General features: G+C 35.3%; 1 protein-coding gene across 8 annotated transcripts in view; it reads right to left on the reverse strand.

The window, feature by feature from the left end:
* The window catches only part of PTK2 (protein tyrosine kinase 2), a 389065-nt gene that overhangs the window by 309431 nt on the left and 52563 nt on the right, over positions 1-27071 (reverse strand). For 7 of the 8 annotated variants that reach the window (XM_051971146.1, XM_051971147.1, XM_051971149.1 and 4 more), the window contains exon 3: positions 9181-9207. The exons of the other annotated variant lie outside the window; for it this stretch is intronic. In XM_051971146.1, the coding sequence (XP_051827106.1) occupies positions 9181-9207 (27 nt within the window). The remainder of the gene's footprint in view (positions 1-9180; positions 9208-27071) is intronic. 8 annotated transcript variants of the gene reach the window in all.

Genomic DNA, 27071 nt, shown 5'->3' on the forward strand with positions numbered 1-27071 from the left:
CTTACAGTTGCATAAGCTCCGCGCTTTCTCTCACTATCCACTTCATTACAAGCCTCTGAATCAATGCTTGACTGAAAAAAACCCACAAATAGTTACCAAGAGAAGCCATCCTTGAGATCCGCCAAGAAAGGTCTGTCTTTACTGGAGGGCTGGGGCGGTTTTAGATCGGGCACAGGCTGAGGGCAGCGGCAGTGAGAGCACGGGAGCAGACTGGAGAGGGGGTGGAGAGTGATCGTAGCTGTTTCTGCGGGGAGAGCTTCGCTACAGGTTTGGATAATTTCCTCCGCAGCAAGTCAACAGCCCAGCAGAAAAGCTAAAAACACCGGGGCTGAAGAATACAACCGCAAACAGCTGAAGTCTCTCAGGACCTGGCCCCCCCCCCTTCCCCCCCTCAGTGACTCAGCACGCTCTGGGATCTCAGAGCGCAGGCGCAGCACAGTCCTGCTAGTGCCTCACTGCTGCCACCTGCAGTCTGTAGAGGAAGCTCGATAACACACCCAGCCCCTCCCCCAAAGAAAGACTCCAGTTTTTTTCTGTTTTTCTTTGGTAGTTTGTCTCTGATTAATAGACAGAATGAGCAAGAAGCTGAAGAGGACTTTAACCCTTGACAGCTTCTATACAGATAGAGAGCAGACTCTAAATCCTGAGGAGACTAAAAACAGGCAGTCCCCAGGTGATTCCCCAAAGGAGGAGATCGGCTGTTCCTCAGCACAGATGAACCTCATAGAAGTGATTAAAAAGGCTCTCACAAGGGAGCTAGAAGAAAAATGGGAAAAGAGTCTGGAGAAAGTTAAAGAGAGAGTGGATAAAGAAGTAAAATCCTTGAAAAATAGGATTAGTGAACTGGAAACAGAAAACAGCTCTCTAAAAAACAAAATTGGCGAAATGGAAAAAAATTCCACAGAACAAAAGAACTCAATTGGACAATTAGAGAAAGATTTTTAAAAAGTGAGTGAAGAGAATACTTCACTGAAAATCAGAATTGAACAAGTGGAATTGAATGACTCGAGGAGACAAGAAGAATCAGTCAAGCAAATCCAAAAAAATCAAACAATGGAGAAAAATGTGAAATACCTTCTGGGGAAGACAACAGACCTGGAAAACAGATCCAGGAGAGACAATCTGAGAATCATTGGACTCCCAGAAAAACATGATGAAAAAAAAAGCCTGGACACTGTCTTCCAGGAAATTATCAAAGAGAACTGCCCAGAAGTCATAGGAACAGAGGAAAAAATAAACATTGAAAGGATTCATCGATCACCCACTGAAAGGGATCCTAAAATCAAAACACCAAGGAATATAGTGGCCAAATGCCAGAACCCTCAGGTGAAAGAAAAAATATTGCAAGCGGCTAGAAAAACCCAATTCAAGTATCAAGGAGCCACAATAAGGATCACCCAGGATCTGGCAGCATCCACATTAAAAGATCGAAGGGCCTGGAATATGATATTCCGAAAAGCTAAGGAACTTGGTATGCAACCAAAAATAACTTACCCAGCGAGAATGAGCATCTTTTTCCAGGGAAGAAGATGGACATTCAACGAAGTAAGCGAATTTCATCTATTTCTGATGAAAAAAACCAGAACTTAACAAAAAGTTTGATCTACAAATATAGAACTCAAGAGAAATCTAAAAAGGTAAAAATTAATCTTGGGAACTATATTTTGACTATATAGATGTATAAAGAATACATGTATACCTTGTTCTAGAAATTGATGTGGAAAGGACATTGTACCAGAAAAAGGGTAAAGTGGGGGTAGTACATCTCATGAAGAGGCATAGGAAACCTATTATATCTGAGAGAAAGAATGGAGGGGGATGAATATAGTGGGTATCTTACTGCCTTCAGAATTGGCTTTAAGTGAAAAATCTTAAGACATATTCAATCTATGGTGAAACTTCTCCCATCTCATTGAAAAGTGAGAAGGGAAAAGTGGAAAGGGAAGGAATAAGCTAAGGGGAAGGGAATACGGGAACTGGGAGGGAAAGGGGTAAGATAGGGGGAGGAACTCTAAGGAGGGGGGAGGGATACTAAAAAGGGAGGGCTGTGAGAAGCAAGGGGTGCTCACAAGCTTAATACTTGGAAGGGGGGGAAAGGGGAAAGAAGGGAGGAAAGCATAAACCGGGGTTAACAAGATGGCAAGTAATACAGAATTGGTCATTCTAACCATAAACGTGAACGGGGTAAACTCCCCCATAAAGAGAAAGCGGTTAGCAGAATGGATTAAAAGCCAGAATCCTACAATATGTTGTTTACAGGAAACACACCTGAAGCGGGGAGATACATGCAGGTTAAAGGTAAAAGGTTGGAGCAAAATCTACTATGCTTCAGGTGAAGTCAAAAAAGCAGGGGTAGCCATCCTGATCTCAGATCAAACTAAAGCAAAAATTGACCTAATTAAAAGAGATAAGGAAGGACACTATATCTTGCTAAAGGGTAGCATGGATAATGAAGCACTATCTATATTAAACATATATGCACCAAGTGGGGTAGCATCTAAATTCTTAAAAGAGAAACTAAGAGAGCTGCAAGAAGAAATAGACAGTAAAACTATAATAGTGGGAGATCTTAACCTTGCACTCTCAGAATTAGATAAATCAAACCAGAAAATAAATAAGAAAGAAGTCAAAGAGGTAAACAGAATACTAGAAAAGCTAGATATGATAGATCTCTGGAGAGTCCCCCAGGATTCCTCTCAAGGGGCTTAGATAATAGGTCTGATTAATTGAAAATGGGGTCTTTCCTTAAACTTAAGTCCATCCAGGCACTTACCTTGGTTCAGAGAAAATTTGGCTTAAAACCAAGGAGAAATCCATCTTCCAGGGCAGTCCTTCAAGAAGAGTTTCACTAGAGGACAGCCCTGAGGCCCTCATCTGGGGTGCCCAATTGTTACAATGAAGACCGAGGCAATAAAATTCTCAGCATATTTGATTTATTAATAAAGCTAGCAACTACCAGTAAATGGGATTTAAGGCTCCTCAGTAATCAAGGAAAAAACTGACAAGCAGAACAACTCTTTAATACCATTTACACAGTTATTATGTGGACACATTTTCTTTCTAATTACCTAATCAATTCTACTTACATCTGTTCCTCACCAGGTAGACCAACACCCGATAATATTGTCCAGAAAGTCCAGTGGTCAAATATTCCTTTCAGATAGACTCCTATGCCTTGGAAAGTCCCATATTGGCAATTTTCAGGGCATGATAAGAGGCTTCTGACTTTGATTTGTTCACTAGATATCTTCTACAACACAAATGAATTGATAATCAACATCACCACCATCCAAGGTCTCTTAAAACTCAAGAGCTTGCAGAACCCAAGATAGCAGAGTAAGTGGTAAGTCACTGTAACTTTCCTATATTCACCTCCAACCAACCATATCCTGGAACAGCAGAACCAGCAAAAAGACAGGATGGAACAATCTTTTATCCCAAAACACTTGGAAGACCACTAAGAAAGATCTGTCTCATTCGCGCAAAAGGGGAACACAGTACAAGGCAGGAAGCATCCTAGTAAGCCAGTAGCAAGGCAAACCAATAAGAAATCCATCTTCCAGGGCAGTCCTTCAAGAAGAGTTTCACTAGAGGACAGCCCTGAGGCCCTCATCTGGGGTGCCCAATTGTTACAATGAAGACCGAGGCAATAAAATTCTCAGCATATTTGATTTATTAATAAAGCTAGCAACTACCAGTAAATGGGATTTAAGGCTCCTCAGTAATCAAGGAAAAAACTGACAAGCAGAACAACTCTTTAATACCATTTACACAGTTATTATGTGGACACATTTTCTTTCTAATTACCTAATCAATTCTACTTACATCTGTTCCTCACCAGGTAGACCAACACCCGATAATATTGTCCAGAAAGTCCAGTGGTCAAATATTCCATTCAGATAGACTCCTATGCCTTGGAAAGTCCCATATTGGCAATTTTCAGGGCATGATAAGAGGCTTCTGACTTTGATTTGTTCACTAGATATCTTCTACAACACAAATGAATTGATAATCAACATCACCACCATCCAAGGTCTCTTAAAACTCAAGAGCTTGCAGAACCCAAGATAGCAGAGTAAGTGGTAAGTCACTGTAACTTTCCTATATTCACCTCCAACCAACCATATCCTGGAACAGCAGAACCAGCAAAAAGACAGGATGGAACAATCTTTTATCCCAAAACACTTGGAAGACCACTAAGAAAGATCTGTCTCATTCGCGCAAAAGGGGAACACAGTACAAGGCAGGAAGCATCCTAGTAAGCCAGTAGCAAGGCAAACCAATAAGAAATCCCGAGTCCCAATACAGTGGATCAGGCAAATCTCAATACCAGGACACCCCAAAGTGCCTCAACAGAGCCAGAGGAAAAGGTAGACTCCAGATCCAAGAACTATCACTTGCTTCAGTATAGCCGTGGGCAGATGGGAATCTCCAGTAGCCAAACCTTCAAGTGCTTCAGTTTAAGCTAAGGAAACACAGAAACACTCCACAGGTGTCAGTACACATCAGACACAACCACTAAAACTCTGGTTTGCCACCAGGTAAATTGTCAGACTTCTACAGTCTCCAGGTTGCCAAGGGAAATTACTGACCATCAATTTGTTGCTTGCGCCTAGCCTAATTAATAATTCAATTATTAATTACCCAAAAACTCTGTCTCTCAGGATTTTTATTTATTTTGTCTGTAACTTATTATCTCTAAGACTTATTGTCTTGCCTATGAATTGACTGATTTCCACCAATCCCCATTATCTAGTCAATGATCTAATCTCTCCACTCCTTTGGATGGCAGTCCTTTGCTCCCATTCCAAAAGAAGATTATCATAAGAAATATTCATAGGAATGAGATTTACACATAGAAAAGACCTTTTTACTTTAAAGGTAAGGAAAGTGAAACTCAGAAAGGAAGAATCATTTTTAACCAAATTATAAAATAGCTTCCAAATCTCTGCTTTCTGTTTTTCCTTTCTACAATCCTGATACACAACTATTACTAATAATCTCTACACAACTGACAAAATGATATTGTTAAAGCACACATCTGACTATGCCATATCCCTGCTCAAAAAAGTCTAGTGGCAACTATAAGGATAAAATACAAAAACAAAGATATAGCCAAAAAAAAAGAAAGAAAAGTGGAACAGCTAAACAAATATATATCTTGGGTAATCATTAAACTTGACTGTCCTGAGAGTTAACAAAGTTTAAGGGTAATAAGAAAAAATAAAGAAAAAGCTTTTCTTCACTTTATACATGATAATGGTTTAAGAACAAACACTCTCTTTCTAAAGCTACCCATCCTGGAAGAGACATTCTATGCAACATTAGAATAAAGCCTAGAATAGAATTAGTCCCAAGGTTAACTCTATTAATTGGAAACTAAATACTTCAAACATGCCTCAGCCTAATATTTACTACCAGTCAAATCCCAGACCACCAAGCGGAACCATGGAATATAGTAATTCATATATTATACCCCATATCCTCCCTTTCCATCTATTGCTTACGTCAGGAAATGACAGTCAAATCAACATTACCATTACTTATAAAATTAGGGCGTTTTCAGGTTCCTGACAGACAGGTAATGAACTAAATATAAAGAATGAGATGCATTTTTGAATATGGCTCATAAGGGAATTGCTTTTATTTCACTATGTATACAATACATACATAGTTACAAGAGTTATTTTTATTGTTACCCCAAAGAAATATGGGGAGAATAGAGATGAAGAGAAAATAAATATTTAATTGAAAAAAATGATAAAAGTATAGGTTTGGGTCAAATAATATGAGAAATTCCTTTTAACTCTGTAATTCCATAATCCTACCTTCTCCCATACAACACCTATGATCACAGGTGTCCCAAAGTAAATAGGAAGAAAAGGAGTTTAGACAATAAGTCTCGGAAAAATTGAAAATCACTGTTACAAGCTGCAGCATTTTTTTCAAATAATTTATAATACTATATAGAATAATTTGAATTTTTATACTCAACTTAAAAGCGAAGTAAAATTTAAGCATACAAAGGTTTTATGGTAGTCATACAGATGAAAGAAAAATAGATTTAATGCCTGGTACTAAGATTTAGCAAACTATCTAATCAATTAATGCACTAGAAAGAATATATGTTTTTCCCCAAGAAATTACTCACATAAGATACTATGAGAGCAAGAGTTAAGACTAATGGTCCTGGTCTTTTCCCCTACAGATTGCCCAGTGAGAATACTGGCATTATGTGAAAAAACAAACAAACAAACAAACAAACTTTAGCAGGAGTTCTGGAACTTCCTCTTTCCTGATAAGTCCCAGTAAAGGAATAAAATACCCAGGGCTCCAATAGTACAAGGCTGCTCTCCATGTTGCATAGGAAGAAGTTTCTAAAATTGGTGGAGATAAGTGCTCTCAGGCCTCCTACACAAACAACCATCCCTTCCCCTACCCTTATTACTGCTAATGCACAAGCTTGCTACACTGCATTGTCATTTCTACCCCAGAAACTTCTTCTGAAAATGTAATAAACCATTGTGATGGTTATTATTTCCAGGGGTCCCTCCTTCCTTGTGGAATCTGAACCCACTGGAAAGTTTAGCCAGCCCAGGTATCCCTCAAAGCCTCTAGCTTAGAACCTTGCACATATTAAGAAAAATCGTGCAGTAGAAATAATATTGAACTTAAAATCAAATAGCTTGGATCCAATTTCTAATTCAAATCATGTCCTTTACTAATCTAAGAATGGGATTGTTAATCCTTTTGAGTTTCAGTGTCTTCAATCTGCAAAGTACAAATAATAGATAATGCTTGTAATATCTTAGAAGGCTTTCCTTTGTTTTGTTTTTGGTAAGGAAAATACAGTATAAAGTACCATACGAAAATGAATTACATATAAACATATTCACTAGAAATAATTTTAGAAAGTAAACCAAGTAAAAAGGCCAATAAAGATTAGCCAGGAGGCTAATCCTACTTCTATATGAAGATCAGCTGAAAAAACGTCTAATATTTACCCCGAAGATTTAGTGATAGATGTCTTTAAGTAGATAACATAAGCTAAGGACTCTACTTGTTTCCTGGGGGAAGAGAAAAACCTATGGATGTTGAAAAAAAAAAATTCAATCCTAAAGTAAAATCAAACTTCTTAATAATTAGAGCTAATTAAAAGTAGAATGGGCTGCTTCAGGAGATGACACCCTGCCTAAAAGTCTTCATACAAAGGTTCTATAACCACTAAAATAAAACAAGAAAACACAAATAAAGCATCTTACAAACTTTAAAACATTATGCAAATATAAGATGATATTACTCTGAGTAGGAATTCTTGGTCTATGTGGTCTCAAGGTCCCTCCCTATTCTGTGATACTGAAAGATAAATAGATATGTATGTATCTATTTGTGTCTGTATTAGTGACATCAAACTAGTAGCATTTATATTATTTTAATCTCAAGGTATATATCATATTTTACTTTTTACACAATGAAAATTACTAGTGGTATCACAGTATTTTTGAATTTGGCAGAATGATCTGGAAGTATGCTACCAAGCACACCTCCCTCCACGCCCAGTAGTTAACTGTAAAGTCCAGATTAGCTCCCTGGAGACCAGGGATCAGCCAGAGTCAGGATAAGTAGAAGTCCTTGGTCTTTAGGGGGAGAAGTTAAAGAAGCAGGCAAACTGCCAAGAGTTTTGCCAAAGATCTCTCTTCAATTCTGGAGTCCAGAATCTCCTCCTTTTTCCTCCTCCTCCTGCGGCCAAGTGAGTCTTTCTCACCCTCTCCTCTAACCTTTGCCTATGATTATCTTAACATCAAACATTGAGCCAGCACCAAAGGTGAGAAGAGCCATTTATCCAAACATATGCTAATAGAGTCATTGTCTCACATCGAATAGGTAATTAGCCTAAAGTGCTCAGTTGTCTGATTCAAGTACACTTATTCAGAGTTTCAGCCCTTTACAATTAACAGTTTAATAAAAGCTGGCATTGCTACCATATTGATCTAAAGTTTGCAAACCACTTTACAGAAAAGCACTTGAGCCTTGAAATAAACTTATGAAGTGTATATACTACTATAGAAAATCTCCATTTTCCAAATGAAAAAACTGACATTCCTGGCATTGAGGTAATTTCTCTATGTCTGACACTAAAACAATCACCATTCACTGTGCTATGGCAGTTGTCTATTTTTAAAGGTGACATGGCAAATATTTTAAAGAGTTTTAAAATTCCTTATTAATGATTAGTGGTCCTATAGAAATAAAAAACAAACTGTTTAAACCAAAATCTTCCAACACATTATGAATGTCCATTAAAGGCAATAGAGTATAATCCAAAGAACATGGGACCATGGCTCTGGAGACCCACACTCAAGGTCCAGCTAGATCAATGACCAACCATGTTACCTAAAGTAAACACCTGACTCTACATCTCAATTTCTGTTTTTTTTTGTAAAATGGAAATGTTAATGGCTTCCCTGAATCCCTCAGACTTCAAAACATATCAAAATGTACTCAAACTCAAGTATAAAAGCAATTAGAAATGTAAAGTATTCCATTTGTGTTTATATGTTTTTACATATGAAATACAAAGAATGACCAGCCTTGTATTTGTTCATTACCCATCTGTTTTATCACTATTGTGTAGTATTTTATAAAGAAACCTATTAGAACTTTTCTAAATCTGATAGTCTATAATTTTATAATACTATGAAAAATGTGAATATTATTTCTGCCATCATTAATCTAACCAAGCAAATGATATCAGTAATAGATCAAGACTCAGAGAGATAATTTGTACATGGGGTAAAGATCAAGATATCTACTAGAAGTCAGTTTTACTAAATATATATATGTTATATTGCTCATAAAACTACTCTGGAGTGATCGTCCAGATTTTATTTTTCAAGTGAAAGTGAATTATTTTTTAGAAAGATTAAAAATAAAAAGAATCAAGGATTTTAAATAACTTCAAGAGTGAGGAAGAAGAATCAAGAATAAATTGTCACAGAAAAATCAAAGAAAACAACATGTATCAAAATGATTTAAAGAGGAAGGGCATTTGAAAGGCCATCATTTCTGAGCAGTTGAAGGACTTTTTCAATTACTTCACAATTCTAATTCATACCATTAAAAATGCATAGATCTTTAGGAATTGGGACACAAAAGGTGTTAAAGAGATTCCATTCTTACCTTTTAGAAAGTAAAGTCTTGAAATATCTGTAAAAACAACAACAACAAAAAAGGGCCAAGTCGTTAATTATCCAAATATTCTTCCCAACTTAAGATTTATTCTAATGATTATTTGCACTTAGCAAATCATTAGGAAAGATTGAATTTGTACTAAGAAAACATTGTGAGAAGTTAACAAATACTGAATTTTATAAATTCTGAGTGAGAAGAGGGCCTTTTTTAAAAAATTGGAACACATGCTAGTTTGGGGGCAAAATTAAGCTACCCCAAACATCTGACCTAGAGTGCTAGATTTTGACTTTTTTAGTACAAAGATGATGCTTGAGGACAGTTATAAAAGTGTGTGTGACTTTGGAATAACTAAGGGTAATTCAACAGAAACCAAATTGTTTGCTTCTAGTAAATATCCATGGACAAGGAGACAACTATTTAAATCCTGAAAGAAAAGAAGGAAAATCATCTCCATTTACTGATGATATTATGGTTTACTTAGAAAATCCTAGGGAATCAGCAAATATTCTGAGACAATAGCTTTCGCAAAATTAAAAACTATTAAGTAACTCACAAAGATCAACAGCATTTTTGTAAAATAATAACAAAATCAAGAGACAATAGTAGAAAATAATTCTATTATTACTAGTTATTCAAAGTTTGAGATAATATAGAATCATTATTTAATCATTCTATTCAGTGATATAGAAATTATTCAATGAATAATACTAAATTGTAACTCAAAATAACTATAACATGGATAATGTATTTGGGGATCAATCTACTAAATCAAAACAAAATATTTGAATATTCAATTGTAAAGTGATTTCTAAAGAAATAAAGAAATTAAATACCTGGAGGAATATTCAGTGATTATGGCTGGGCCAGGCCAACAAAATGAAAAAGACACTACTACCAACAGTACTTTTAATGCTATTTCAAGCAAAATATCAAATATGCTTTATAGAACTTGATAATAAAATTCATTTGGAAAAACAAAAAATCTAGTATATCAAGGTAAGTGATATAGTTTTTAAAAGGTATGCATGAAGAACAAATAGTATTTTCAGACTGCAAACTATGCTATAAAATATCAACTTTCAAAACTATTTGGTATTGGTTAAAAGATAGAGAAACAAATCAACGGAAAAGACTAAATATGGGAGAAATAAAAGAATTCAATAAGATAGTATTTTTTAAATTGAAAATAAATTACTTGGGAAAAAATGCTGAAAAAATGGAAAGCGGGCTAACAGAAATTAGACCTAGACTAACATCTTATATTCTACAATAAAGTCAAAATACATATATGAATTTAAAGATTATACCATAAAGACAAGTGAAATGAAATAGATTATATGCATTTCACAGATACAGATAGAAACTGCACTTTTAAACAAACAAGGAATAAAGGATATCACAAAAACCAAAATAATGTAATTTACATGAAATTGAAAAACTCGCACCAAATCCCTCCTAACAAAACCAACCCAAATCCAGTTCAGCTAAGGAGGGAAGCACATAAATAAGAAAAGAAAATTTATAAAAAATTTCTCTGATCAGGCAGCTAGATGGTCCAGTGGATAGAGCTCTACCCTGGGAGTCAGGAGGACCTGAATTCAAATATGGATTGTTACTACTTACTAGCTGTGTGACTCTGGGCAAGTCACTTAATTCCAATATCCTCATAAAAACAAAGAAACAAACAAAAAACCAAACAATACAATTTTTCTAATAAGAAAAAAGTACCTAAGATATATAGAGAAATAAAACACAACCACATCCTAACCATAGAATTCCAAGTCTTTTGGAAAAAGTCTTTTAAGGGAGGGGGAAGGGGAAAGGGGAGAGATGGGGGGAGGGAAAGAGAGGGAAAGGGAGAGGAAGTGGAAAAGGGAGAGGGAGAGGGGGAGGAAAGAGAGAGAGAGAGAAAGAGAGAGAGAGAGAGAGAGAGAGAGAGAGAGAGAGAGAGAGAGAGAGAGAAAGAAGGAGGGAAAGAGAAAGAGGGAAGGAAGGAGGGAGAGAGAGATAAGGAATATTGGATAGAGAGAGGAACAAGAGGTTGGGCACAGAGAGGAGCAGAATGTTTTGACTGGCACCAAAAGATGTGATTTTGAAGACCCAAAAATGATGACCCAGAAAATGATAGGCACAAAAAGCTGGGGTTTGGTTATTTGAAGAATTCACAATGATCATTCTCTTTGACAGAAGGCAGTTTTATTTAGGGAAGAAGTTATAGACAAAATGGAGAAATACATTAGATACCAGGAATGGTAAATATAAAATAGAGTGGGAGAGAGTATAGAAATTAATGATGGAAAGGGCAAGGTTTTTAATGTTTGTTTTTATTTTTTAAGTCTGGCTGTTTTAAGACAGTCATTTGTGATGCTATATCAAGGATTCTAACACTTAGCAATGTAACGAACTTCTAAGAGAAGTCTGTTAGATTTCTGGTTAACTGCAAATTCTCCAAAAATGAAATTCCATTCAGCAAATTATCTAATTTGTTAAGTGCATCATGTTAAATGCATCTCATTGTTTAATGAATATGATAGCAAATGTGCCTTTTTTCAAGTACCTAGAATAGGATTTCAACATGACAATCCTTCATATCTAGTTTTAGCTAGATGGCTGTATTGACTAGCTTCAGGGGGTATGGCTCAACCCACTGGATCTTCAATCAGCTCAAGCCCCTCCAGGATGACCCAACTCAATGCCCATTCTCAGCAGGAAGTAGTTTCAGAAGATCAGATCACTGCCTCATACTCTGGGCCCCGTTTATTTGGGGAAGAACTGGAATTGGTTAGTGAATGGACCCCAAATTACTCAGTGACTGAGTGGATTCCCTGGAAGGAGTCCATCAATCTTGTGAAAGGGGAAGGTTATATAAAATTAATCCTATTCCCTTGCTGCTTAGGATGGGGACATCAGATTAAGATTTGGGTTAATATTACTAGGAAATATACCTCACAAACAATCCAGTTTGATACTTATCAAATTACAGAATTGTAGAGACTAACTAGCCTTGACAAGTAGGTACAACTATTCCTAATAGAGAAAGAGAATTTTATAAAATTGGCTGTTCAATTTGGACTAATATTTGATTTGCTACAAGGGCTAGACATTTTGAAAATACAGATCAGTGAGTAAGTTGGGCATACATGTAATAGGTATAGATTTCTGAGGAAGATTTAGAATCAAGTTAAGGACTTAGGGCAAGTGATAGACACCAATGCCTGGGTAGAATTGATAAAAGTACTCTGTAATGAATCTGAACAAAAATCAATTTTTATGTCTGTGATATGGATCGCCCCATGCCTAGATGGTACCATTCTCTACCCATATGGAAAACCATGAGAGTAAATTCCTCCTGTTCCTAAAACAACATCCCTGGGGAGAATTGCAATGATTTATTCTAGTCCCTTACCTCTCGAGATCAATCATTTTGCCTCTCAAGGCAAACTAGAGACTGAGGTGATATGTGGAACTGAGAGGAGTTCTGGCAATTTCTCGTATGAGAGTGCCCTAAGGAAACCGTGGGTTTCATATGAATATGAAATAATACCTTTTGTAAATGTAAAAACAATTGATATCACTGTCTGTGGGACCTGTTATTTTATTGATTATTGAAACTGAAGCTGCTCAAATCTGCTTCGCCTGAGAACTGAGTGACTGTGCACTGACACAATTGACTATTTCTTTTACCTTCGCATTCGATGAAGTAAGAGTGAATCAGGAAGAATTAAGTTGACGATAGAAACTGATGAATTCAAGCTAGAAATCTAGTTCTGGATGTGGGTCATTTCTACTCTGGTCAGTAAATATTACTGGATTTTACACCAGAGAAGCATTGAAGAGAATAACAGAATAGTTAAATAGTCTAGCAGAATGGCATGGGAAAATAGAATGACTCTAGAAAGGTTATTAGCTGGAAAAGGAGGAACATGTATTACAATTGGAAGTTTCACTTGTAGTACAGCCCTATCTGAAGAATTAGCAGAGAATTCAGGGATTAAATATCCATCCGGTGTAAAGAGATCTGTGCAGAGGTTAAGAGACTTTTATGAAGTCTCTTCATAATGGCACAGTGGATAGAGCACCACTCTATGTAAATGTAAAAATCAGTCAAATCTGGGGGGTTAGAAAAGGATTTGGAAATCAAATTATTAAAAAGAAAAAAAAAGGGAGGAAATTGTGAGAAATGGATGGGCATTTGGTGTCTACAGTTATGAAAATTAAATTGGAGAAATGAAACTTAAATTAGAAAACTGAAACCTACAAGGACATCAAAGAATAATCAAGGGTAGAGTTTAATTCTCCAAAAAGAATGTAAGCTTCTTGGGGGCAGGTACTGATTTTTGTAATCTGGAGTGATGACCTGAGATTTGAAAAGAATCTTTTGTTCTTTGCCCCTAGCCCTCCTCTGTTACCGACTCCCTTCTAATATATAAGCTTTTGGGAAACAGGGACTGGATATCTAAAGAGGAGTGGAGATTCACATCCTGTAACTGCAGTAACATTCAATTAATGGGGAATCATGGAGGAACTTGCATTACAGAATAGGAAACAATATGCTGCCTTTGGAGTTTCAAAGGTATAATCTAGGCACCCATTCTTGCAAGAATGTAAAATAAATTTTTCCTGTATTCATCAGTGAGTCTGTGGAGTTTTTGGTAAAATATTTTGTTTTTTAAAACAATATCACACATACTAACCAGATATAAAAGCCAAGACTAAAAGGAAATAAAATCTGCTGATATTTTACACTTGGAATATGTTTTTATTTTACTAACTGCTCTTGTCCAACTATTGTCATCACTTTTCACACAGCTCTTAATTCACAAAAAAAGGCTCTCATTTAGTATTTTTATAATTCCAAACCCTCCTCTGAAAAATGAAAAGAAAATTCAGGCGATTAAAAAAATTACCTTTGCATTTTTAAACTCTGACCATGTTTACTTTTACATGTGTCTGTCTTTTAAAGTAAAGAGAAAGGCAAACTTAAAGCTTGCTTTACAAGAAAATGATCACAGTTTAAGGGAAGAGGTTTGCCTTTAAATGTACTATACAGAACTTAAAAAGATTTGATAATACACTTTATTATAAGAACACAGTACAAACTTCAAGTATTCATACAAATTTAGTGCTTTTGTGCTTTTCTTTAAGCTATATGTGTAATCAATTAAATTGATTAAAATAATTGTAAATTAATGGTTCAAATGAATTAAATGTGTTGACTTAACACACTTCTCTACAGAAAATAATTTATAAAATTTTAGGTCATAAAGGTTTTGTTTTTATTTTTTAAAGTATATGACTTTCAAGAACAATTCAATACAATATTTCTCCAAGGCCAAAAGTTTTTTTTAAAAAAAGCTCAGGAAAATATATGATATTAAATTAAAATATTAAAAATATAATTAAAAATTAACTAACCAACAAAATAAACTTAAATTTTTATCCTGAAGCAACTACTTCTGAAATAGATTCCATAAGTAAAGACCAAATGACTATAGGACATCTGCAAAACAGGGACTGTTTAAATAATATTCATTTAAAAAATCTATGCATTTTATAATTTCTACTTAATACTATATTGAATAGGTTTTTTAAACTTAACTGAGAAATAAATTCATGCTATCATAAAGCAGGCTTTTATTATATATTTTCAAATCATAATGGTATCTTTGTGCTATTCTGAAATTTTAAGAAAAAGTTTACGTTAGAGCTGATTTTAAATAATCCCCATTTAAATTAAAGTTTGAAATTAAATTAAAAAATTTAAAATAATTTGCTCATATAAAAATTATTCAAACTTCAAAATTTTAAAGAATTTAAAACTGTCTTATTTAATGCTCAGATGCAAGGCTAGTTCAAAAACTCTTTTTGATACACAGAAATTATGAAATTCAAGTTTCCCTCTTTATGACAATAAAGCAGGTTTACAAAGAGGAATTCTGCACACTAAATATGGAAATATTCACTTTGTTATAAAAATGTAAGCCATAAATAGTTTAAAGAACAAGTTTGAATCCATTTAACAAGGAGAATAATCAAAAAAGAAAAAAAAATCGGTTAACAATTTTAAAGTATTTTAAATGTGATTAAACATTTTTGTCCCCAAAATAATGCTACAATAAGCGGAATTTCTTCAAAAAGGAATAAACTACTCAAATTTAATCATTGTGACCCTCTTATCACAGTATAATTTTTTGATGTAGATTTCTACACAACTGATTTCTTCAATAATTTTTCATGTGATCTTCCCTTCCTAATATCCCACTACTTAACTAATATTTATTATATTTCAAAGATTTATTACACAAAGCAATATAGTTTCATCTTTCATTGCAGTCTATCATGATCTACAGCAAAACCAGCCTCTTTTGTCTCCTTTCACTCAAAGTCAGGCACTGCAAACAAAAGGCATTCATCACTAAGTCCATTAGGTTCAGCTGACGAGACAATTCTGCACTGCCAGATGGGTAAATGTGTTTTGCTAAATCTGGCAGCAGCCACAATAAATCCTAAAACAAGAAGAGTCATGATGATCAATGTTGTGATCACACGCAAAATTTTACTGTGCTTTTTATCTTATCCTAATTAATAAAATCACCAACATTCACAACGTAATTCACTGGATTAACAAACAGAATACTTTTAGAGGAAAAGCTACTCAGAGATACCTATTACTTTTTCTTACACTTAAAACCTTCATCCTTTCTATGCCTATAAGCACAGGAAAAGAAAAGGGATACAGGAAAATGAAGACTATATTGTGAGACAAAAAGTAAAGTAAATCCTTGTTTATTCAACTATATGTCATGTCTCACTGAATCCATACAAAAACAAACAAGGATTTTCACATTTTGTGAAGTAGTTATCTACCTGCAATACTGTCCTTCTGTACTCTTCTCACCCTAACACTTAAAAGTCTTAATAATGAAAGAGCACTATTTAAAGCAGGTGTATTCTACTGTGCAGTACAATTAAGGTTAAAAAAAATTCTATTTGCATCTTTTAATTACTCGTTCAGCAACTTTTGGAATAACATTTACTGCAACAAAATTAATTTATAAACTAGGAATACAAAGTAACTTATAGAAAGCTACTTTCTTACATACAGAAAGAGAAAAGTCTAGAATTGTCTTAAATATGTTAAAAAATCCAGTAAAGAAAAGTTAATTGCACTTAACATTTTCTTATATTATGGATCAAAGCACATAAAAGTAGATAGATGATGACTTGATTAGGTCTAAAAGATTCCATAGAAGTCTCTTAGAAGTATCTTCTATCAGAAAGATAGAAAAAAGATAACTACCATTTCATAAAATTTTAGGATTTTAAAGTTGAAAAGAACTTTAGAAGTCATCAAATCCTACTTCCTAACCCCTAAAGCACAAATTCTCTCCATTACTCTTCTAGTCTCTATTTGAATACTTCATGAAACAGACTCCACTCTCTCTTAAGACAACCCTTTCATTTACTGACAACACTGTTAAGATGTCATTACTTATGCTGAGCTGAATTCTTAATAAAATCTCATCTTTAGGGACCTCCCTCTCCTGAAGTCTTGATTAAGCTTTGCCTCTATAGTTTGGGCCATTCTAACTGGAGAGAACTTCCCTATAGCTGCGACAGGTTTCTTCTTTTGCAACATAAGGAGGTTGAATGAGATAGTCTTTAAGGTAACTTTCACGTTTAAATCTGTAATCCTTTTAATTATACTTTTATATAACTTCTACCCACTGATCCTATTCTTTGAAAACAAGAAAACTAAAAATGTAAACTCTTCTATCCCATTACACTTCAAATATCTCAAAATCTCAAATACGCTTCTGGTCCACCATTCCACCAAAGTTTTATCTTGTGGGGTAAAGAATTATTAAAGTTTCTTGGATATCCACAGTACTATGGGAACTAAAGCCATACTATGGGAACTAAAGAACTCAGTAAGAGGATGTAATTTTCGGGCTAGCTTTCTGTCATATTCTGACTCAGTCTCAGTTTGACTCAATCTTTTCTAGCAGTCCGACAATCTGCCAGTCTTAACCAGTCTCCCTCTTAGTGCAGAAGACAGGAGAAGCACCACAGGAGTATAGTCAAAGATAGAATGTCTCTCTTCCAATCCTTCTTAGCCCTTATATACCCATTACAATTACATCATTACAGCATACCGTGTGTGTGTGAACTAAAGAACCATTACATCATCATGCTAAGTACTAAATATATTATGTGAACTAGAGAACCATTATTTCATCAATTCCATTGAGTTAAAACCTTGTTTCAAATATACTTCTCCAGAGTTCCAGCCCTCTACGAGAGGGAAAGTGTAAAGAGACAACATAATGAGTTTTATTTGGACATGTCAATTTGAAAAACCTACAAGACACAGAGTTGGAAATGTTCAATAAATAGCAAATGATTTAAGATGAGCTTAAAAAACAGATCAGATATGAATATATAGATCTGGGCATCATCTGTATAGTGATGATAACTTAAACCATGGGAATTAAAAAAATCACTGAGAGGGAAAGTATAAAGAGGGAAATGGGTCCAAAACAGAACTTTCAGATACACAAACAGCTAGGAAAGAAATATGCATGTTGATTTCGAAAAGGAGATGGAAAAGAATAGTAGATAAGCAGGAGAAAACTTTAATTTAACAAATACTGAGTGTATGACTGAGCTAGGCAATGGGGATAAAACAAAAAGAAAACAGGCCTGGATCTCAGGAGAGTATTTTGTACAGGGAACATCAAATAGACCACTGGGTCTTGCCTAAATATAAAGTGCCTGTGGAGTTTTAACATTATCAGACTTGTAAGAAAGGTTAGGATCAGATTGTGAAAGACTTCCCATGCCATTCAGAGAAGCAACAGGAAGCAAAGCAGCAAGTTTTCTCCTACAAAAAGAGCTTGACGACACATATGACTGAATTGTGATGTGGAAATTCAATGAGAAATCACTGTGATTTCATTTTTGTAGGCCTAGGGAGACAGACAGAGAGGTCTGCATTCAGACCCTGGAAATGATGTCTACGCAGGAGAGGCAGCTGTGTACCAAGGAGAAAGGGGTTCCCTTCCCAGGGCACCTTGAGGGGGACAAGTGCTAAATGGAGGCTGTATCACCCACTACTCCATTCCAATTCACAGATCCTTGATGATGGAATGAGAAGAGGGCAGATTCTCAGACATGACTGTCCGTCTTTTCGTTATATATATATATATATATTTTTTTTTTTCTTGAACTGGTATTTGTTGTTATATATTATCAATCCTACCTGATGTTCTGCTGGGCACATGATAATGCTCTCCTTTCTTTTGTTTCATTTTGCTTTGTATTGCTTTTCTGATTTTTTCCCCTTTATTTTGTTTCTTCAAATAAAATAAATTTGGGGAAAAACAATAAAGAAGAAAGAATATCCAGGAGAGGATGGTCAACCATGTGGAATATTACAGAGATGTAAAAAAAAAAAAAAAAAAGAAAGAAAAGAAAACTAAAAAAAAAGATCACTCAATGTGCAATTAAGAAGTCAGTGGTAACAGATAAAAGTTTTGATTGAATAATAATAAGAGGAACTAGAAACTGAAAAGTGTACAAAAATGTGGGAGCAATGAGCATAGATGGCTTTTTCTATAGCTCTGTTGGGATAGGAAAAGCAATTTAGAATACTTGAGTTTTTTTTTTTTTTAAACAATAGGGTGATCTGAGTAAGTTATATGCCTATAATGATCTATCACATCTTCTCATCTTACATTATTTTACTTATACATGTCCTAAGATAAATATTCCAAAGTTCTACCTAATTCATTCAAAGTCTTCCTCAAGATCTTATTGCATTTCATGAATACCAGTATAAGATTCAGGTTAGTCATCTATTATCTAAAATTTTTACATGTTTAACCTTTTCCAATCATATTTTTTTTCAACAATATCTTTTAATGAGAGTTTTTGTACATAAGTACTCACTGGTAATCTTCTAGGGTCTATTTACACCTATCATACATTTCTCCATTGTCCTTGGTTTCACTCAAAACTGCGGTCCTTCAGAGAATATAATGTTCTATGATTCTCAGTTTTACGGAAGAATTTTTGGTGGGAAGAATGAGAATTTGGGATCTTTGGAGCCGTAGTGAATATTTGCAAAGCGGTAAACTCCCTTCACCGATGCAGATCAGGCACTCATCTATTAGCCTTAACTAGATGCCAGGAGCTCTCAGTAGGCTTGGGTTCACATATGACACCTGACACATAATATCTATCACACTGTCCCTTCATGAGAAACTTGCTTTTTATGAAAATGGGCTATCACAGCTCCAGAAAAATGATGATGTGATGCTTCTGATAGGCCACTAGATGGCACAATGGATAAAGTGCCAGGCTTGGAGTCAGGAGGACACCCTTCCTGAATTCAAATTTAGACTCAAGCACTTACTATGTGATCCCATTGCCTCAGTTTCCTCAAATGTCAAATGAGCTGAAGAAGGAAATGGCAAACCACACCAATATCTCAGCAAAGAAAACCCCAAGTGGGGTCACAGAATCAGACAATACTTTCCATTCCTATAGGACATAATCAGGCAATGTGTCGAACTGTTTTGAATAGATTATTTGGCATTTCCTTTATGATTAGGGAAAGCTTTAAAAAGAAAGATATGAAATCAGTGATTTTTTAAAAATTATCAGAAAAGAAAAGGAGGCAAAGAAGTAGGATAATATTGAAACTGTAAATGCTAAAGTTAAAATGTAGATTGTGCCCCCTCTCCCCACCAAATCTTATTTCACTCAAATTTCAGCAGCATAAAATTGAACTAACACTTTCAGGATAGCTTGCATTTTTACAAAAAAGTTATCCTGACTTCATATAGAGTCCTCTTTCTACCCCTTTTACACAGAAATATTCCTATTTGATATTTGTTAAGTTCATTATAATAAAAAGGATAATTCAAATAAATTTTTAGAAGGCATGAGATTAGCTAAACTATAATGGTTGATAGAATTAAGATTTAAAATAATGACAGGCTGAAAAGATTAATTAAATTTAATAAATATTATGCTTATTATTATTTGCTGTTGTTGTTGTTGTTGTTGAGGCAACTGGGGTTAAGTAACTTGCCCAGGGCCACACAGCTAAAACGTGTTAAGTTCCTGAGGTCACATTTTAACTTAGGTCTTCCTAACTTCAGGGCTGGTGCTCTATCCACTATACCACCTAACTGCCCCATATTACACTTATTTTAAAACAAATCAACTAAATTAGCAAGGTGAATACATGGTTAAATACAGATCATATGTAAAAGATGTAATTTTGGTGAACTCCAAATTCAATGAGTAAAAGTATAATGGCATAAAAAGGTAATATTATTAATAGAAGCATAATAACTATAATGGGTCAGGATATTATAGTAAAAAAAGAGAGAGAGCTGCCTTCCAAGTAAGGAAGACTAGGGTTCAAACGCATCTCTGATACATATTAGTTGGGTTGAGGGAGTGCCCCTTACCAATCACTTAACTTCTCAGAGTTCCAAGCTACTCCCTAAAATTAAAAACAGCAATATATTTGCATCTGCAAAGGGGGTTTCCTCATAGGTCTGCCTCTTCCTCAAATGTTCAAAACGAGGCAAATGATAGTGTATACACTCTGCAGAAGGCCTGGATTTGAACAACTGGAATTGAACTACAACAAAAACTACACTAAATGGGAGAATAAGCTCACGTTCCTGTAAAAAAGGCAACTACAGATGAATCTTTTGGTAGGAGCCCAGAGGTTTCTAAGTGTCCAAGTAGGGCAGACCCTTTTTATTTAAGTCACCCTGCATATGTATCTTACACAGTCAAGTAAAGTTCTAAGCAATCACAGATAAAAGAGAGTACCTGGTCAGATTCTGGCCACTACCTCTCACATCTAAGTTGGTTAAAGAACAGAAGCGCGCGCGCACACACACACACACACACACACACACACACACACACACACACTGTGGTGCAGCAACACATTTCATTCAACATGGAAACAGGAAGGAAAAGAGAGAAGAGGAAAAAGAACGAGAGGGTAGTTTAAGTGAGGAACTAGTCCTACACAAACTCTAATGAAGACTATATAAAATGGCATAGCTCTTTTGGAGGTGGTAGAGAGTGGGAATCTGAGGAGGTAAGAATTATTAAAGAATGGCTGAACAAATTAAGAGTACAGAAATGGGATAGAATATTCCCATAGGTTCAAATAATATTCTGTGTAGGTGTTCCCAAAACTATACAGCCCAAATCTCTCCCCTGAATTCTAATTTTGTGCCATCATAAACCTTTTGGAGATCTTTAACTGGATGGCATCTCAAACTTAACAGGTCCAAAACAGAGTTTATCTTTATTTCATGAGTTGTCATGACCAAAAATGTTCATCACCAAGTAGCCAATCTACTCTATAGTTAGCAAGTTTGATCCTTGGAAAAGAGATTGAATTTGTGGTTTGGCCTGTATATTCATAACCTTCCAGCACAGAAGAATCTACCAGAGGTAAGATTATACCACCAAAGGCTTTGAGAATTCAGGATAACCTCAACACCATAAGATAGCACTACTACAGAACCCTTGAGGAGGACCTCATATCATAAGCACCTCAATATCAATATATACAAACCAACTCATTATCTTTCCCCATAATGAGAACTCATGTTCTAATTTCCCTGTTTCTGTTGAAGGTATCAGCATTCTCTCAGTTACCTAAGTTCTTAAGGTCACCTTTAATTCTTTATTTTCCCTGATTCTCCCATTCACAGTCATCTACAAGGTCAAGTCTATCAACATAAATTTTCCCCCACTAATCCCATAACCTTCTCTCCACATATACAATTACTAACCTAGTTCAGGTCATTATCATTAGATTATATAGATTTAGAGCTAGAAGAGTAAAGCAGTCTAGAAGGGAACCAGACCAATCTCCTTACTTCACAGAAAGGAATGAAAACTCACTTCCCTTTTGGACTGATATAAAAACTTTCTAATTAATTTTTCCTACTCCCAACCTCTTCCCTCTCCATTCCAATGTTCTACACAGCTGTTAAAACTTACTCCTAAGGCACAGATTTCAATATGTCACTTCCATCACTTAAGAAGAGTCAAAGGAACTATGCCCAAAGGGCTAATAGGCTGTGATGCAGCAATGTCTCTCTTGGGCCTCTGTCCAAAGAGATCATAAAAAAGGAAAAGGACCCACAAATGCAAAAAAGTTTGTGGAAGCCCTTCTCGTAGGGGAAAAGAACTGGAAACTGAATGGATGCCCATCAGTTGGGGAATAGCTGAATAAGTTATGGTATATGAATGTGATAGAATACTATTGTGGTATAATGCCAAAGGAACAATTTTAGAGAAACCTGGGAAAACTTGCAAAGAAATAAGAAAAACCAGGAGAAAACTTATGAAATGATGATGTTATAAAGACAAACAACTCTGAAAGACTTAGAAATTTGATCAATATAAGGACCAACTATAACTTAGAGGCCTTATTACAAGAGGTGGGAAGGAGAAGATACTGATTGATTAATCACACACACACACACACACACACACACATTCTGTGTGGCTACTAAAGAGATTATTTGGCCATTATTCTCAAAACATGTGAAATTAAATTTTATCACTTCTGAGAAAAATCCATAAAAAAGTTATCCTGAGAAAGTTAATCTATTTAGTCCTTTCTTAATGTGTATCAAAAACACAGATGATTGAGTTCCATTATGAGTCATTACCTTATAAAATAAGTGAGTAGTTTTTTTTTTTTTTTTTTAAGATAGAGAATTCTCTGACTTTCATAACCCTATTATGCTATAAACAGGACTAGATAGTACTAAAAGAACTACAAAATTGAGTACAAGCAATTCAGTAGGTGGCACTGTTTCCTCTCAAAGAAAATTCTACCTATCTTTTTATGTGCTGTTTCTGGATCTGCTGTCCTGAGTGGAAGAACACTTCAAAGATCAGGAATTTCACTAACATGGCCTATTGCTCCAAATCTCAGTAAACTGTTTTCATAAGATACTTCTACTTAAAAAAAAAAAAAAAAAAGCCATTACTGATTGGATACTGGAGTACAGTTCCAGTGAACACTGAGAGTGTGAATGAATATCGGAGGCTAAGTGGAAGATATGCATTGCAATCTTCATTTATTAATCCTGCAATGCCAGGGTTTATATACTGTTATATATTTGTGTGTGTGTATGTGTGTGTGTGTGTGTGTGTGTGTGTGTATACCTCCAGGTGATGTTATGTACCATCCATATTCTGACATTTCAATTAGTCTAAACTAGCAATAACAAGACATCTATTGTAAGAAGGTCATCAATAACAGAAATTATCAATAGCAAGGTATTTGTCAAAACAGAGTTGCAAATAATATAGTTGTGATGTCTTGCTTCTGTAACATGTATTCTCCATCAAGATTATTCTAAATTTATCCCAAGTATGTCTTTCATAAATTGTTAAGGAGATGGTGAGGTAATAGTTTGAATGCCTCACCCTAACAGAGAGCAGATCCCAATAATATCTAGACTAGACTCTTGCTGTTCGTGGACTTATTTGATACTGGCCCTCTACAGTTGGGAAAGAAAGGGAACCCTTTTTCTTGACTGCAGAGGAAGGAAAGCTAAAGTACTTTCAGAAACAGTTGATATTTCCACTAAGTTCTTGTCTAGCTGATCTCTAGTTGATAATATCTTCAGCTTGCAAAATTAATTCCTGATTTCTAGTAACAATCTTCTCTGATTTAGCTAGACAGGTCTACAGATGATGAAAAAAAGTAGCTTATATTTATATAGCACTATAAAAATTTCATGAGGGACGGTATAAAAATGTTAGTCTGTCCCTTTTTGCAAATAAATGATTAGTTGAAAAGTTTAAGTGCCTTAAGTCCAATGTCACATATGTCAAGGCTGTATTAAAAACCTTTCAATCTTTAAAGCTTGTCAGAGTTTTTAATCTGCTAGTACAACTTTAAAGAAATACCATTTTAAATCATCAGAGAGGAATTTATTGGAAGAATCATAAAATCTTGAAATTATGGCCCTTTACTATTAGAAGGAACTTTTGAGATGATATTCAATATTATATTATCACCATTCACTAATTTTTGAAAAACTGACAAGATATAACATGACTATACAAAAAAGAATTTGATCTGGGATGTTTTATAAATACCTCCAAATTATAACCTTCAAATTACATTTTATATATCTTTTTAAATGTCTTGATGATCTCTAACTGAGTCATGGGGAAAAAAAAAAAAAAACCTATTCCACATGTAGCTTCTTAAAGCAACAAATTCCAATCTAATTAAACTCAATAAATATTTATTAAAATCCTACTCTGTGTAAGGCACTTCAGCAGGTGCTAACTCATTTTTGCCCCCTTTCTTAATTGGTCCTATGATTTCACTGGCTCCCTATGAAAAAATTGCTTCATCAATGTATATAATGAGTGTTCTTTCTCCTTGGCAACAATGAAATGATTTTATCAAGTCAACAGGCTAGCATACATCAGAGATAGGACCTGAAAGTAGGTCCTTCTAAGTTCCAGTGGGTGTTCTATCAACCAAACTGCTGTTCATCAGTAAGACTTGGTGGTTGGTTGGTTGTTGTCCTTTGTTCTTGAAGAGGAGGACAAAATGACATCACTATGTTAGAATCAAGTTATACAGAGTGTCCAACTGTGGCTGGTCAGACCAATAAGACCTCAGAATGCTCTGCCACAGGTTGTATACAAATAGTGCCTATGAACATTTGGGGTGCACCATAGCTTTCCACCTCTCATGTTTCTTGAGATAATTCAATCCTTGCTTCCCTCATAGAGCACAACACCTTCTCTAATGAGGGCACGCCATGCAGGGCAGTCCTGGGCCATGGTCTCCCATGTCATACAATTGATTCTAAAGTTCTCAAGAGAGACCTTGTATCGCTTTTTCTGACCACTTTGTGAGCACTTGCCCCTGTGAGTTCTCCATAAAATGGTCTTTTTGGCAAGTGTATATTTGGCATTAGAACAATGTGGCCAGCCCACCAGAATTGTGCTCTCTGTAGTAGAGTTAGAATGCTTGGCAATTTGGTTAGAGAAAGGACCTTAGTGTCTGGTATCTCATCCTGCCAGGTGATTTTCAGAATCTTCCTAAGACAAATCAAATGGAAATGACTCAATTTCCTGCTATGACCCTAGTATACTGTCCAGGTTTCACAGGTATACAACAATGAGGTCAGTACAATGTAGACTTGCATTTGATAGCCTAATACCTCTCCCTCTCCAACACATACCTTTGGAGCCTCCAAACATTGAGTCAGCTCTGGCAATGCATGTGCCAATCTCATTTTCAATGTGGACAGCCTTAGAAAGTATACTGCTTTATCCACAGCATTCCAAACTTCACCATTTGCTATAACTGATGGTTCCATATACAGTTAATGTGGTGCTGACTGATGGAAGACTTGTATTTTCTTAGTGTTACCTGTTAGACCAATATTTGCACAAGCAGCAGAGAATACATCTATACTTTGTTGCATCTCAACTTCAGAGACTGCACTGACTTCCAGTGGACTATCTATCAGACAAACTACTGTTCTTCAGTAAGACTACACTGCCAGGAAAGAGTAGGTAGTGTGGTATAATGGACAGAATGAATAGAAGTTCTGGCATTACAAATCTCAATTCAGTCTAAGAAAGAAGAACCTAAATAAGAACTACACCAAGTCAACCATTCAAGTCAAGAACCATCTATTATGAGCATATTACATGCACAAGGCTAACCTGAGGATATAAAAACAGGCCAAAAGATAGTCTTTGCTCTCAAGGAATTCACAATATAATGGGAAAGACAACAACTAAAGAGCTATATACAAGCAAAGTAAATACAAGATAAATTGGAGATAATTTTTGAGGGAAGCCACTAACATTAATGAGTAAAATTCTACAAGGTAGTCCATACACACATCATTTTAAATGTCACCTACTTTTGTTTTCCATTACTGAACTAACAAGTTCACCATGGATGACATACACATAACATTCTTATGCATTTTAGAGAGACAAAGAAAACTAGCAAAAGAGAAAGAGAAAAAGAAACTAGCAAAAGAGAAAATGATTGGGAACAGTGATTGCATCTCAGAGAGATGAAACTGTCACACAACAGAATGCTCTTGGTGTTTTGATTCCAGATTTTAAAATAAATCATCAGCTTTAAGTACTTCCTCTTTCTTTACAGCTTTTGGTAAGGATTATTACAGAGTGGGATTTCAGTCAAGATCTGAAAGATGCCAAGGAAGCCAGGAAGTGAGAAGGAAGACTTAGTAAATTGCTGTATATGTAGGATAAGAGAGAATGAAGAATTAAGGATGACATCTGGTTTGTGAATCTTAGTAACCCAGAAGATGCTGGTATCCTCAACAATAATAAGAAAGTTTGGAAAAGAGGAGGATTCTGGAACAAAGAGAATGAGATTAGTTTTGGATATATAGATTTTAATATGTATACAGACTGTCCAGTTCAACATGTCCAATAGGTAGCTGGAGATGTGAAAATAAAGATCAGGGGTAATTAGGGCTAGATAAGCAAATCTGAGAATCATTTGCATAAAGATAATCATTGACTCTCTAGGGGCTGATGAGATCATCAGAAAAAGGCCCCATATTCTTGGGAGACACCCATGGATAATAGGCATGACATAAATGAAGATCCTGAAAAAGAGACCAAGGAATAATGAGGCATACAGGAAGAAAACCAAGAGAGAGTTATCTAGAAAACCTAGAGAGTAGAAAACTCAAGGAGTAGAAGGTGATCTACAATATAAAAAGCTCCAAAGATGTGAAGAATGAGGAATGAGAAATGGCCCTTTGATTTTATAAAAAGAAATCACTGGTAAC

Source organism: Antechinus flavipes, chromosome 1 (genome assembly GCF_016432865.1).
Source record: "Antechinus flavipes isolate AdamAnt ecotype Samford, QLD, Australia chromosome 1, AdamAnt_v2, whole genome shotgun sequence".
In the NCBI taxonomy this organism is placed as follows: Eukaryota; Metazoa; Chordata; class Mammalia; order Dasyuromorphia; family Dasyuridae; genus Antechinus; species Antechinus flavipes.